This window comes from Papaver somniferum, chromosome 1 (genome assembly GCF_003573695.1).
Source record: "Papaver somniferum cultivar HN1 chromosome 1, ASM357369v1, whole genome shotgun sequence".
NCBI classification, from domain to species: domain Eukaryota; kingdom Viridiplantae; phylum Streptophyta; class Magnoliopsida; order Ranunculales; family Papaveraceae; genus Papaver; species Papaver somniferum.
The window spans coordinates 204,643,456-204,659,543 of NC_039358.1; the positions used below are offsets into that span (position 1 = coordinate 204,643,456).

General features: G+C 37.8%; 1 protein-coding gene and 1 long non-coding RNA gene across 3 annotated transcripts; both read left to right on the forward strand.

The window, feature by feature from the left end:
- The first annotated feature begins 456 nt into the window (after positions 1-456).
- LOC113335694 lies at positions 457-1,361 on the forward strand. The gene is made up of 2 exons (XR_003353449.1): positions 457-791; positions 927-1,361. It is a non-coding gene; the product is annotated as an uncharacterized LOC113335694 (long non-coding RNA).
- Positions 1,362-11,037: 9,676 nt separating this feature from the next.
- Positions 11,038-14,535, forward strand: LOC113313077 (protein JASON-like). Of its 2 annotated transcripts, none has more exons than XM_026561804.1 (7): positions 11,038-11,273; positions 11,367-11,418; positions 11,759-11,814; positions 12,406-12,659; positions 12,779-13,511; positions 13,609-13,697; positions 14,116-14,535. In XM_026561804.1, exons 1-7 carry the CDS (start codon positions 11,130-11,132, stop codon positions 14,222-14,224), a joined length of 1,437 nt encoding a protein of 478 aa, XP_026417589.1. In that variant the 5' UTR covers positions 11,038-11,129; the 3' UTR covers positions 14,225-14,535. The 2 variants fall into 2 exon arrangements, with proteins under 2 accessions (XP_026417589.1, XP_026417592.1); XM_026561807.1 differs by having other exon boundaries at positions 11,367-11,415.
- The last annotated feature ends 1,553 nt before the right edge of the window (positions 14,536-16,088 follow it).

Consider the following 16,088-nt stretch of genomic DNA (forward strand, 5'->3'; position numbering starts at 1 on the left):
TTCTTTAATCACCATGAAGAAGGAGATAACAAAATATATAAACTGAATTTTTAGCAATAGAGAAGAATTTGGGAGAAGGGGAGAATCAGCAACAACGGTGGAGCCGTGGAGGGAGGAGAAGACTGAAGATAATAATTAACAAAAATGACCAACTATTCCTTCCACCTGTTGAACATGCGTGGCCAGTGTTGGTGCGATCCTGTACATTAACGTGTGATTTAACTAATGTACTCTAACTTAAAGATTTTTCTTGGCCGTTGATTGAAGCACGTGCGTTCCATTCTTGTATGAAACAGGAAGAAGAAAGGAAAGCTGAAGTGATGTGGCGTCCATCCATGGCTGCACATAAAAATATCCCCCTATTAATTAATCTATGATCCCGGGGACGCCACCTCTTGCTCATTAAAGTAAGAAAATTTTTGTTTTTAATTGCAGCAGGTGACTAATGAAGTTGAACATTTCTTAAGCTGTGTTGTTTATTTATAAATCCTTATCTTGTGATCGTGCCTGCAATATCATCATCGTGTAATGTAGTGCTAATCCGCAATTACCTGGATCCATCTGACGCAGGTGCCAAGAAACAATTACAAGTTGTCACCAATTTGATGCTATAAAATGGATGTCACCTGGTTATGGAATTGACAAACAAAAACTCCTGTCAAGCAAGTTATAGTCTTAATCTAACGGTATTAGCTAGATTCATATTGCAATATTGTAACGATGGCAAAACCTGCGCTGTCTCTACTTTTCTTTGGTTTCTATCTGGTTTTGGTTATGTCGACGAGCTCTGAGTAAGTTTTTCTTTTCTTCCTTCCTTTCATCTCCTTTTAGTTATTTCCTCTCTTTAATTTGTTGTTTTTTTTTTGATGAAGAAATTTGTTTGTGTATTAATAATCACTTTTGTTGCTGTCGTTGTTATGATCCAGAGGTGTGAATGCACTCAGATGTGAACTTTCAGATGTACCGGTTTGGACTATCGATATCTGTATGGAAGGATGTCAGAGAAGACGAAAACACGGAGAAATCCTTGTGAGTTTCAAGATCGATGATCGTCACCATTTCCCCGGATGCGAGTGTTGCTACGGTACATTATCGGATGGCGGAGTGCGTTCACTTTAATTACAAATAAAATCAAACAACACTACTTGTTGGTTCTATTTCATCAGTACTGTACTTTTCTTAATTAGCATCATGTTGGATGCCCTATTTTTCGTTTTTCTTGTTATTGGCTTTGGATGGCAGATAATAACACTCCATCCGATTCTAAAAAATAGGCAAGTTTGGTTTTCGTAAAAATTAAGAAAACCAATCATTGTAGTCACTTTGTCATGTTTTTTTTTTCTAAATTATTCTTTGGTCCCCATTCATTTGTTATTAGAGAAAGAGGAGAGAAAAGTGGTCCCTTTTTTATATTAGGAGAGAAAAAGAAGTAGTCCCTCTGTGGGTATAGTAGTAAAATCATCACAAAATTGGTTAAAAATACCAAAATCAATAATTCCTGGGTGAAAAAGACTTGTACATTTTGATACTGTTTAAATGGACAAAAATTAAAAAAATACTGTTTAAATGGACAAAAATATAAAAATAGCCATGATGTAACCAGTTTCATCCTACCCATTTTCAAATATATTTTTTTTTATTTTTAATTTATATCAGGATGCATCCAGTCTCATCCTTGCTATTTTTTAAGTTTAAGGCGCGATGAATCTAATTTCATCCTTGTTATTTCTTTTTTTGTCTATTTCACCATACTAATTTTTACTCGTCCATTTGAACCATGTTTTAAATTTTTTTGGACAAATGACCCATTTTCCGTAAAATCATATGAAAACAAGCCTATTTTTTTGACATACTCAAATAAGGAAACCTGCATATGTTTTAGAAACGAAAGGAGTACTATTTTGCGCGAGTGATTTTGTTTGAAAATGATACTACTATTCTATAATATTACATACCCCTTGTCCGTTCCTGTCTTGAAAAGAAACTTATTCTCGGTTTTTCCGTCTAGCGATAAAAGAGTCCCGAGAACCTTAGACTGCCGTCGCCTTAGATCTATTCTATGAGAGTTGTTCTGAGCCGGTCACCGCCTCCCAAACACTCTCCTACTCCTCTTACGATGAATCAAGTTTTTTTTTTTTTTTTGCCTTACATTGTGGTGTTTTCATTTTCTTGTTAGATTTATCCTTTTCTATTTTTTTCTTTTTTCCTTTTTCTCGAGGGCTAAATTTACAGTAGAACTTTGATAAATTAATTTTCAATAAATTAATTATTTTACTAAAAAAGTAAAATTTTCCGGTACCAAATAGGTTTGTACATGCTAAATTTTAACTCGATATTTGATAAATTAATTTTCGATAAATTAATTATTTTACTAAAAAAGTAAAAAATTTCGGTACCAACTAGGTTTGTACATGCTAAATTTTAACTCGATAATTTAATAATTTCGTTGGAATAATATTTTTTTCCGGTCACATGCCTATTAGTTTATCAATGTTTTAGTGTAAATAACTCTTGCAATCAATTTTTGGACTATTGGGATTTAAAAGTTTTACATCTGCTGGTGTTTGCTCCTTTAAAGTTGATGTCAATGAAAACATGGCTGTGATAGACCTACCGAGAACTTGCACCGTGATGTGCACCGAGAGGAGATCGGACAATCCCGAATCTCCTCTCCACATCAAAACCGGGAGTGGGAGAGGAATGGGCCCCACTCTCCTCTTACACGGTGCACCAAATATTTTCGATGAAAATAAGGGTTTTTCTTGAGTTGACTTTGTCTGATATGATGTTTTGTTTTTTTGTTTCTTTCCTTTCACAAATCCTTATCCTGAGATCGTGCATCATGTGCTTGTATTTAAATAGCATTATTATCGTCGTGTAAAGTAGCACTAGTGCTAATTATTGGGTGGCATGCGCCAAGAAACAATTACAAGTTGTCTGTTGTCACCGATTTTTCATTCTATAAAATGGATGTCACCTGGTTGTGGAATTCACGGACAAAACTCCCGAGGAGTTATACTCTTAAATTCGTAATCATCCGTATCAAATTTCTATTACTGTGACCCTCTATGTGAGTCAAAACCCGGGAATACCCTTGCGACTGTCCAAATCGTAAATGGTGGTTACTCCGCACCATTTGGATGCAAGTGTTGCCGTAAATAAAGTCTTAGTGTCTGATCATCCCGTTAACTAAACTTAACTCATAAGTCCTTTCATTATGAGTTGAGTTCAAGCAGTCCCATGCACATGTTCACAAGTAGGGATGTTAGTGATTTTATGTTTCGTTTGAAGGGATTCCTAGATTGCACTGAAAGTAACCGTAGAAGTTGGAGTTGAAAACCACAAGGTGTTGAGTCTCTCGAAGTCCCAGTTGTTAGCTAAAAGTTGAAGGTTATCTGAACGTTCCCAAAAGGTTAGGATTTGTAAATGTCAATTATGAGTTTCGTTCCTTTGCATTGTTGAGTTGGCATCCACGGCCTAGGGGATTCAAGCTAAGATAGAACGGCTCATAGAAACAATGCCACTCCCAGTGCAAATTATCTTTCTCCATAACTTACATTAGATCTCAATACCTTTATCCGTGGGATACCTTGATAACATAACGGCCAGTAGATTCTATTACTAAGCTTCCATCCCAAGAAGGTCACTAGAAATATACCATGCTCCTAAGATGTCGTTCAGGGGTACAGAATCTCGTCGATCCGTTCTTCTAATGTTCCAGTTCTGACTCATGCCTTAGCCACTTGGCTACAGTTCCGAGTGAAATAGATTTTAATTGACCAAGCCTTCTGGACGCCCCTCTCGCTATGCTCGAACTCCTCCTCTTAGTCTACTAGGTAAAAATGGGGTGACAAAGAGATGTTGCTTCACCTGAGTTGGGCTCCTAGCTCGTGGGAAATTAGATATTCTACGATCCTTGCTTCCCGGCGTCTGCCCTGGGTAGCGATCTACTTGTGTTAAAATTCCAATCGGAAAATAAGAATGTAGTGCTAAGCTAGTTGTTCGTACTAAGTGCCAGTGATCAGGAGTTATATGCACTTTAGTGATGTAAGACCTTTCAGATCAATTCCTCTACCAGCACGAGTATCACTTTCTTTTTCTGTCGAAAACTTTCCACGTAGGTCTGAAATAACCGTTTGTCAGGACGACTTCTCTTACGATGTTTCTGAGCATCCGAGCTAGCTGGTTTTCCATCATCCATTGATAGCCGCATAAATGACTAGAATTTGTTTTTCTATTGGAATGTCTTGGAGTTGTAATCTTCCTATTTAGGTTGTCACCGTCTCCGGTAGGTGTTTATGGAATCATTGTCGAGCAGGTTGGCTCCTCAACTGTTGCTGAACCTAAGAACATCCGTCAAAAGCCGCATCTCTTCTTTTCTTCTCTTCCAAATGAAATGGTCAAAGCATGGAAAGTAGACTCGAGAAAATCCAATCGTCAAAAGCCATCGGAGAAAAGGTTGAAATATAGATAAAAACATATCCAAGTAAAGTAATTCACTTGGTTTCTGCTCCTGATTCGCTAGCTCGTCTTCTCCCTTAAAGTAAAGGTAATCCCCTACAGTTAGGGCAAGCAAGCATATTCTTTTTTCCACGGTTGGATTACTTGAGTGTAAAAATGTTTATCCCTGGAATTATAGACTAGACCTATACTAGTGGGAAAGCAGGATCTGGGGCCACAGATCATTAGGTTCAGTCCCTGGTGATCGAATCATCCGTATTGGATTTCTATTACCGTGGATCTGGGGACACAGATCATTAGGTTCAGTCCCCGGCGATTGAATCATCCGTATTAGATTTCTATTACTGTGGGCGTCTATGTGAATCAAAACTCGGGAATACCCTTGCGACTGTCCAAATCGTAAATGGTGGATACTCCGCACCATTTGGATGCAAGTGTTGTCGTAACTAAAGTCTTAGTATCTGATCATCCCAGTTAACGGATACACGGGCACCACTATTGTATCGCGAGTGTTTATTTGCATATAAAATTGCAATTCCACGATCGCGAGTGTTTATTTGCATATAAAATTGCAATTCCACGATCGCGAGTGTTTATTTGCATATAAAATTGTCGATGAGTGGAACGGTCTTTTTATAGTGTTTATTTACAAATAAAATTGTTAAAGTCTGCGGACATCCAACTCAAAACCAATTGGCAATGAATGGAGTGGGGCTTCCATATTATATTTAAGTTAATTATGCGGAATCTAAAAATCTGGGACTATTGTCCTTCAACAAAAACCAAAATGAAACAACAGTATGTGTCGGTTATATTTTATCAATATTGTACTTCTCTTCATTGGCATCATGTTTGATGCCATATTTTCCATTTTCGTTATTATTGGCTTTGGATGCCATATTTTCCATTTTTGCTTTGTGTGTGATTTTGTTTGAAGATGGCAGTACTATTAATATGTATTACAATGTTGTGTGATTTTGGATGCCATATCCGGATTAACAACATCCACTTTATAGGCCTCCGGTTAAAATCCGATTTTCCATTGCCTCCAATATGTGGTACCTCTTATTGGCCTGCATTTAATCCAAATAGAATGTTGGGTTGGTGTATCATGTATGAGCCTAACATGGAGATGTGGAATGCTTTGAAGAAGTCGGAAGAAATTGTACATGAAGGTCAAATTTCACTTGCGTATGATTAAATGACACATGTAATGGAACTAAGTATGCTTATCAATGGAATACTATGTTTTTTGAAAAGTGGTATTAATATTTGAAAAAAAGTTAGTATTTTATGTAGTTTCTAGATACTAGTTCGGTTGGCAGATTTTAATACAGAGCTTGCCGAACTTCCTGTTCTGTTAGCTGCCCAAATTTTACCAGGTCACCGAACTCTAGTTCAGAAGCCTAACATTTTAACTGCTGAATTTGACATTGAAGTTCAGTTATGACTGAAATTACAGGACAATGCCGAACTGTACGAGACAGAAGTTTGGTTGGGAAATGAAATTACAGGACAATGCCGAACTATACGAGACACAAGTTCGGTTAGGATATGTAATTATAGGACTCTGCCGAACTTTTACAGGACTTTCCAAAATAAAATTACGTACCATCTAATATCTGAAACGCGTTATGAAAAAGTCTTTAAGGAGGCGGAAATGATATTCATATTTGAAATCCTTTCTCTTCCGTCTTCGCCATTTGTTTTTTGATGTTAAAATGATTTCGTCGAATCCTTCACCCCTTAGTCGATACCGCCTTACAATACGAAATAAAGCCATAAATTCCACAACTCCATCTCTAATCTTTCCAAATCGAATGAACAAATCTAGATGATCACGGTTATAAGGGTTTGTTGTGTCGGAGATGAATTTCTCATGAATTTTCTCCCAATAACTTTGACTCATAATACCATTCATTCTTCGTTCTTCACCCCTCTTTGGATAGTATAATATGTAGTTTCTGCAAAGAGAAAGATCTTCATATAGAGTAAATTTAGGAATAGTACCTGCCATTTGTAGGAAATTTTGTAACAAAATTTTAACTATGAAACACCATATATATACCACTTGGGTGTATAACGGCTATAAAATTAGCCGTTACTTGATATATAGTACATAAATTTAAAATCATCTACTATATTTGTGTCAGCTAAAGGACATTTAAATTTCAAAATTACAAGTTCGGTTAGGAGAGAAAAACTTGCGATCCAACCGGACTCTGAGTTCGGTTACATGACAAATACAAGTAGTCACCGAACTATTTTGTGGACGCTCACAGCCAAACAAGCATATATACGATTCCAAAAACACTCCAAAACAAACCTAAGAGTTGGTCTGTGTGATTTCTGCATCAAGAGAATGAGTTTTCCAACATGTGCAATGGCAAAAATTTGAGTCTCCAGAGAACATTTCAGTGACCTAAGAAATAATGGTCTGCTAACCGAACTGCGAGTTCGGTTACAAGACAAATAAAAGTGGTCGCCGAACTTTTTTGTGGAGGCTCACAACCAAACTAAGCATATATACGATTCCAAAAACACTCCAAAACAAACCTAAGAGTTGGTCTATGTGATTTCTGCATCAAGAGAATGAGTTTTCCAACATGTGCAATGGCAAAAATTTGAGTCTCCAGAGAACATTTCGGTGACCTAAGAAATAATGGTCTGCTAACCGAACTGCGAGTTCGGTTACATGATAAATACAAGTGGTCACCGAACTTTTTTGTGGAGGCTCACAGCCAAACTAAGCATATATACGATTCCAAAAATACTCCAAAACAAACCTAAGAGTTGGTCTATGTGATTTCTGCATCAAGAGAATGAGTTTTCCAACATGTGCAATGTCAAAAATTTGAGTCTCCAGAGAACATTTCGGTGACCTAAGAAATAATGGCATGCTAACCGAACTCCTCCATCCTCTTCCTCCTCTTCTTCGTGTCCCTCCTCTCCCTTCTCTTCCTCCTCTTGTCCTTCTCCTTCTTTGCCGCGTTCTAGTTCTTCTTCTTCTACATTTCCTTGGTCTTCATTTACTTGCTCTTGTTCAACCTCTTCATTTCCTTGGTCTTCATTTCCTTGCTCTTCTTCATCATCATTATTTTGTTCAATAACATTATCAATTGTATTCTCCATCACCTCTTCATTGACATCTTGGGTTACATCACGAATATTATCTTGGTTGACTTCCGGTAACAAGCCCCCTCCATATTTAGCATTTGTGGCACCACGTTTTCGGAAATCTAAATGTTTTGCTCCACGAGGGGTGGGAGTTTTCAAATCCTCATCTAGTTGTAGTCTTAATATTTTTCCTTTGTTCCTAATGAATAAAAACCAAAGTATTAGCTAAAGATAAGAGAATATTGTGTTATCAAATCAAATAGAACTAAAGAATAAAGTAAACAGAACATTTAAGTTAGCAGACTATAGTTCGGTTACCAATTTTTTTTTTGCATCATAACCGAACTGCAAATTTTAACAGTTCGGTTAGCCATAAAAATTATCGACAAAACCGAACTCATTCTTAACTTTTAAAAAATTTAGTTCGGTTAAGAGATTTTTTTTTTTGCGAGCACACCGAACTACATATTTCAACAGTTCGGTTAGCCATAAAAATTATCGACAAAACCGAACTCATTCTTTCAAAGAAAAAATTGAGTTCGGTGACGAGAGATTTTTTTTCGAGTAGACCGAACTGTGTAGTTGGGTCACCAGATATTTTTCAATTTTTTGCGAGCACACCGAACTGCTCTTATTTTTGGAGTTCGGTTAGCAATTCTAGGGTTACACAAAAAAATCTCCTGGACGAAATGTCTACTGTAACTACCATTTTCAATGGGTTTTGATGATTTCTAATCGATTTCTTCAACAAATAACGAATTCAAAAGAATGGGTATGAAGGAAATTACCCGCGGATTTGCATTTCACTTGAATCGGACTTCTTGGTTGCTGTTGGATGATTGATTTTTCCTCTGAACGGTGGTTTAAGTTCTTTTCGAAGTAGGAATTGTTTTGGGAGATTCACTATATGTGGGAGTCCCGGACTCAATCCTGGAAGTCTGGGTGTTTGCTTGGCACGCATTGCTTATGAAGATTGATTAATCGACGATGAAATTTTTTCGAATCGACGATTAACGTCGATGTTGACGAAGAAGAGGAAAAAAGGAGAAGAAGAAGAAGATGAAGCAGAAAAGAATAATCAGTTTTGAAACTGATTTTAAGTTTTTATTAAGGTTTTAATTAGGATTTAATTAGTGGGTTATTAGGGTTAGTTATAACCTTAATTAGAATAAGGGCAGATTAGTCTTCCCTAATCTTTTAGGACACCCCTTATAATGTGGGATGGACATTTGTATCACAAAGTAGTCCCCCACCTTTTTTGAGTAGTCCCCAAAAAATCGTTCTTTGATTTATATATAGGGGAAATTAGGCGCATGCCCTAAAAAAATCTTTCTAAGGAAAATGGGGACGCGCATGAAGATTTGCGCCAGTGTAAAAATCTAGAAAACTGGGTGTAGTTAGGGCTGCACAAGAACCGGTTGAGAGGACCTGGACCGGAGTGGAAGCGGAATTACCGGACCGGCACCGTATCAGAACCGGTCTAGCCGGTACAGACACCGGTACTGGAAGTTGAGAACCGGTCTAGAACGGTACAAACACCGGTTCTTGGGGAGGACCGGACTTGAACCGGACCATATGTACCGGTGATAGTTAGCCGTTAAGATCAAGCTGGGATTTTAATCGTAGTCGTCCATACTAAGTATAGACTACCGACTATCGAGAGAAGAATCAATTCACTCTCATTTTTCTTCTTCTTTTTTTCTCTCTGAAAAAGCAGCGACAATCCTCTTCTCTTCTGTGTTCTTCAGGGTATCATCGATTCACCATCTCTATCAGGTAATTCAACAGTAGACGATAAGAATCAGTTCGATTTGTTCTTCTTTTTCTTCACCATCTCTGGTTTGTTCTTCTTCTTCACCATCATTTCGATTTAGGGTTTGTTAGTTTGAGTTAGGGTTTGATTGTAGATTGATTTAGGGTTTTTTCGATTTGGTGGAGAAATTGAATATGAAGATTTGATTTGGTGTTTTACAAGATTTGGAACCTTGGGTTGGAGTCGGATTTGGAGATAGGGGGTTATGTAATTATGAAAGGAGATCTGGTGGTGGTTAGAGATTAAAGAGGATAAACCTTCTTCTTCACTTCTTTTTCTTCTTCTTTTGTTTTTTTAAGAAACTAATTGCATGTGTGATTTAAGATTTTACGAATTGAGTTTTCTGTTGAAATCAAACAACAAGATTTTGTAATTAAATCTTTGTAATGAAATAATAGATGGATTTTGTAATTAGAGTATGAGAATAAGTTTGGCTACAACTCAATTTGGTTTTGGGCGATTTGTGGGGTTTTATGATCTGAGAATGAATATATCTGATGCTTAGATTGAAATCGATTGATGGTGAATGGGTTCTGCTTGAAGTTCTGATGCTGGTGGTGTAGATGGATTATGATGTAAATTCTTATTCTATTGTATGAATTGTTACAGATTAACAATGGTAGTACATTGCTAGGTGTTGTATTGTATGAGTTGAGATGATATTTACAATGAATATTGAATAAACAGAGCTAGATGCATGCTAGGTTGGGTACATGATGTAATTGTGGTACAGTTGAGCTTTGCTCATCCTACAGTGATGATGATTTTGCAGGTAAAAACCCGGTACCGGACCGGTACAACACCTGGTACAGGTACCGGTCCTCAAAAGGAGGTACCGGTCAACACCAGGTACAGACACCGGTTCCATAAGAAAACCGGGCCTTACCGGAGTATGTGCAGCCCTAGGTGTAGTAGTAGTTTTCACTTATATATATTGTGTATTTGTGTTGCGAAAAAAGCGAAGTCGACATCTAAAAAATTAAAAATTAGTCTCCACTGGCATTTTTAATTTGTTTTTACAATCATCTTGAACTTGAGGCATTGAGAATTTAAATTTTGTGCACAATTCTTTAAAATCGCTGAAACTACATCAAAAGATGAAACTAGAAAATTACGTGATCAGTGGTTAAAAGGGCGCATAAAATCAGACTCAATTATTTGCGTTGTTTTTACTATCACCATGAGAATTCCAACTATTGTCCTTTTTTTTTCACACTGAAATTCAAACGGTAAATCTCAAGCAACCTATCCGTTCCACCAATTACCCCGAGGGACAAGCAAGCTAGAAACGCGTTACCGGACATTACCCTAGATTGCCGGGCTTCCCGTCGCCGACATCCCCCAAAACATTTATGACCCGCTAGATCTCAACTAATCAATTATTATAGACAACACGTGGTAAATCACACGACATCGAATCTATCCACGTTTCATCTCACTATATTCCCGTACTACGAACAATACAATATCATTTTTAGGTTTTGTTGTTTTCCTTTCCCTCTATTAACACACGAAATTCAAATTTCAAAAAAAATGCACACCCTCGAACAAACATTCTATTTCCATTCTCACCCCTACGTTTTGGCCGTACACCACCCTATATATGAATAAAGATATTCTTCTCTCAGACTGTCAGTCCTCTTTCTTTCATTTTTCTCTGCAAAATCTCAGAAAAGCTAGGGTTTCAAAAATCAAATCAAATCCGTTAGCTTGAGATTTTGACGAATCGGCGCCATACATGTTATGTAATAGTGGAATTGAGTTTGATTTGGGGACTCTCCTTAGATCAGTGAAGAAAACCATTATGGGTTGTTTTTTTGGGTGTTTTCGTGTTAAAGATGATAATCAAACTCATCATATCATCTCCGATTCTTCTAACAAAGTAAGTGATAAGCCTTTTCTTCTCCGATTTTTTGAAATTTTTTTTGTGATTTTTTTTGTTGAGATTCTGAGTGACTTTTTTGTTTAATTACAGAAAGATTCAAGGAATCGGCTAGCGGAGTTACTTTTATCTGAATCTCCAGGTGGTGATTTTGATTCTTATACTCTTTTTACACAATTTTTTTTATTTGGATTTTGTCTTTTTCATTTTTGCTTTTGCTTTATAGATCTGAATTTTGATATGAATTGGAGAGAAATTTCGATGTGTGACCTAATTGTTTTCAGAACTCTATGTTGTTTTGGTATGTTTTCAATCATTTTAGTGTTGGACATGTTGTGTTTGATCTCGATTTGGGTAGAATTTTGTTTGTTTTGTTGAGTAGGAATTTGGATGAATTTTAGGGTTTGTTAACAGTGCGTGGATTTACTAGTGAGTTTTTTATGTTATTACTGCTGAGAATGTGTTTTTTTTTTGGTTGTATGTAGAAAATGAGGTTTCTCCTATCAGTGACAAGGAAATTACAAAGGAGCTCATAGATGAGGTTCGTGTTCTGCACTTTTCCTATTTTTGTTTGCTGTCTCTCTAATTGGTTTATGGCTTATTCTCCTCTACATTATTGAAGAAGTGTACTTGTCTTGGTTGAACATAGTTTTAGCAAATAGAATACTGATTTAGTTCAGATTTAAGTACTAAGTACAATACTAGATGATCTACCTTAATGTGACTCATTTCCATTCTAGAAACCTGAAAGAATGTGGCTTAAAATACAACTCATTTACATTCTAGCAAGCATTACCTAATCAATTTGCAACTTGTTGCTATTTCTTAATCACATTCACATGATAATTGGTGTATTTGACAATGTCTTTGACCGTATATAATAGACACTATCCTGCTTCCTTTGAAACGTCTGAATTCCTTTGCGATGTCCCTTAAAGTTATGTGTAAATCATCTTAGAGTCTTATATGATTTTGTGTTTGATTGGTCCCGAGACATATGTGTTGCAGCATTTTTGTTCTATTCATTGCTATAGCAAGGTCTTACAAAATTGCAGAGTTTGAGTTTGTTGTTACTTGTTGATTAGTTATCAACTTTCTCATCAATGAATTTTTCTATCTGATCTTTTTACAGGCCAAGTTCCTTAAATCTTGTGGTACACTGGCAGAAACACCTGCTGAGATACGCAAAACCTATGCTGGGGTAGACCATTCGACAACTCCTGATGGAGATTCCGAGAATAATAAATTTCATTCATGGATGCCCAGTACGTCAATCAAGAAGCTCCAGTGGGAGGAGGAGCAACTCAACCAGGTCTCTGATTCCTCTGCAAAACTATCTGAAGAACCGGTAAAAGAGTCAGATTCTTCAGAGCATCAACCTAGCAGGTTTATTTTTTATTCTTGTTTGATAGTTTCTTTCCTACATTTGATAAGCGTCTCATCTTAGCAACTCAATGGATGCTATACCAAAGGATGCTATTCATCTTTGACTGTTTTTCTTGAAGCTCTGTATCTGGCGAGCAGAAGTTCAAGGCATTAGAGAGCAATGGCGTTGAGAGTCCTGATGCATCAAGCAAGACACCAGTGCAGCTTATTGATGATGATGCGTCATCCCCAGTATCACAGATTCCAATCGAGATGACGCAGTGTAAGAACAAGTCTGTACGCTTTGATTGTGATCCATCTAGTGCCCAAAGCTCAAACCAGTCTGATTCCAATGGTAGTAATGAAGGATCAAAGTGGTCTCCTTATCCTACCCCATTGAAGATAACTGATGAGATGCAAACTCCTGGAACAGTTTATGCAACAAACCCGGAGAACCTTACAAATGGGAAAAATCCTAGAATCAGGTGCCAGTATGTATACCCAGCTGGAAACCCTGCTCAAGAGTTTACACAGTGGAATGTGCTGAACGAGGAAGATGAAAACACCACCTCAGAGTGTACATCTGTTTCATACTCGAGTCAGTCAGTGGTGGAGCATGACAAAGAAGCTAAAACTGGTGAACATGAGGCGGTTGTAGAGTTCTCTAAGTGGCTATCATCTTCTCCAAAGAGCGAGAGTGTTGGAAACTATGAGACATTATCTAGTGAAAGATCACACAGTAAAACTCCCGAGGAGGACAGACCTATTCTTGGAACTGTTGCTGCACACTGGAATGATGACGAGTCGACTCGTATCTCGTCCAAGTGGTGGGATGGTAATGGGATCCCGAATTCGACTAACAAATATAAGGAGGTACCCTTAGTTTCCATCCTTGTTTTCCTTTTGCTTATTATCAACTAGAACAGGTCTGTAAATGGTTTTGCTAACTTTTGATTTTACCTGCCTGCAGGATCAGAAAGTTAGCTGGCATGCAACCCCATTTGAAGTGAGATTAGAGAAGGCATTGTCAGATGAGACTCTTGTTAATCCAATTCCTAGGTATGTCTTCATTCTTTCGTTGTCACTACTAGAGTTATTATTTGTTAATAATGTAGTTTAATTTGAGTTAATTCACCATCTCCATATGCATAAACAAACACAACCAAAACTGGATTAATTTGAGTATGCTTAACCTAGCTGAAGCACAAAGAGATCTTGAGCCGAAAACACCAAATGAAGTTGGTTCACCATCTCTTTATACATAAATAACCACAGCCAAAAACTGGACTAATTTGAGTACGCTTAACCTGGCTGAAACACAACGAGGTTTGGAGCCGATAAACACCAAATGAATGAGCACTAAGTTTGCATTGTTAGTTTGCCAGACTTTTGCTCGATTCTGTTCTGATAATTTCATCAGCTGCATATACATACTCGATTCAGATTACCTATAGCACATTGTTTTCTTGATTCACAGGAGGCTTCATGATGGTCGACCCATACATTTTGAAGAATTGGAGGAAGGTGATTCTGCTATGTCTAAAATGAAGACCTCTGCTCATCCTGAATCGGTGGTTTCCTTCTAATGATTGTTCAAAACATTGTTGGTCTTTGATCTTCTGTGATAGGTTATTCCAGAAATTTCCTAGAGATTTCTTAGCTAAACATCCTATTTAGTCCGAACTCTTTTGTTGCTATCATTCTGTTTTGATGATAATGCATCAGCCAGCATTTGAATGCTGCTTCTTATGTACATAACGTATTTTTATATCTCCCCCATGGGTTGTTTAGTTTTTGGGGGACAGGGATACATCAAAAAACAAGTCTTTTTCGGATTTCTGCTTTCGTTATTTCTTGCAGTTAAGAAATAATGCTCTGTCTTTGTTTCAGTATGTTGGAATTTCTTCTTCTCGTAAGGATTTTGAAATTTGTAGGAATCAAAATGTGTATTTCTTTTTTTCTTTTGAGAATTAGGATAACTGTATTAGATATTAATTAAAACTGAAATTAAAAAAAAAAAAACATTTGCGTAAGAAAATCCTAGACACTTAAAATACCTTCACTTAGGTTAGTAGTAATGGTAGTAGTTATTTGTCCCAAAAGGAGCCTGAGCCTGAGTCTGTGGCTGAACCTGATCTTCAACATGAGCCTGGTAATGAACTTCGGCGCCAGTACGATAAGAATGAGCAGTTTGGAATTGAGTTTGAGCTGGGGAATGAGCAAAAGGCAGAAATTGAGCTTGTGAAGGAACTGAAGGTTCAAACTGAGGTTGAGGATGAGCCACAGGCTGTAATTGAGCTTGAGGATGAGCAAATGGCAGAAATTGAGCTTGTGAGGGAACTGAAGGTTGAAACTGAGGTTGAGGATAAGCCACAGGTTGTAATTGAGCTTGAGGATGAGCCCAAGGGTGAAATTGAGCTTGAGCTGGATAATGAGCAAAAGGCTGAAACTGAACTTGAGGATGAGCCAAATGTTGAGCTTGAGCTGGATAATGACCCAAAGGCTGAAATTGAGCTTGAGCTGGATAATTAGCAAAAGGCTGAAATTGAGCTCGAGGATGAGTAACTGGTCTGAATTGAGCTTGAGCTGCCGAATGAGCCAAAGGTTGAAACTGAGCTAGAACTGGCGAAGGAGCTGAAGGCTGAAATAGAGGTCGAGGATGAGAAAAGGGTGGAAATTGAGCTTGTTCTGGCGAATACGGTGGACAATATTCATCTGACGAGTAATAATGAGGTGGCGAATAATCATAAGGCTGAAATTGAGCTTGAGATTCATCGGCCACAGCTTGATCTCCCAGACAGATGAACTGCTCACAATTCTTAGCGCCTTTTGATACAAATGCCGGGACAAGGCTCCCAATCATGGTACCCACTTCTCTCTTGAAGTGCGCGCGCTTGAAGTGCATTGAGGAGCCGCTCTTTTGACCGCCATTCATATCATGCAATCCTTCAACACCTTCTTTCTCGGAGGGGCCATTCTTTTGACTTTCATCATCATCCTGCACTTCGGGAATAACAGAACCGATCTGAGCACCTTCAATGTAAGCTTTACAAGCCGCCAAAATAGTGTTCGCTCGAAGACGGAAATGCCCCAGTACATAATCCTCAAAATGCTTTGGGGGATTCTTAAGCGTGTACTGCATTGTCTTGCATGAAAGAATAAATGTGCTCTCATTGTATTCCTGGGCAATATTTTCACCGTGTACAGTGCCAGCTGAGTATGAATATCCAGGCTCATTGAAATAGGGCTTTTCATTCAACACCAGAGCTTGGATAGAGAGAAGAACTTGCAGCATAGTTGATTGCCCAGGTGTCCAATGCTCCTCAGGACTCCCTTTCCATGTGTTGAGAAGACTGAGGCAAACATACCCATTACTGTACAAGTTTGGATTTAAACCCAGATTATGTGCATGGTAGTTCACGAGCGGTGGTGTATCAGGATACTCTGATG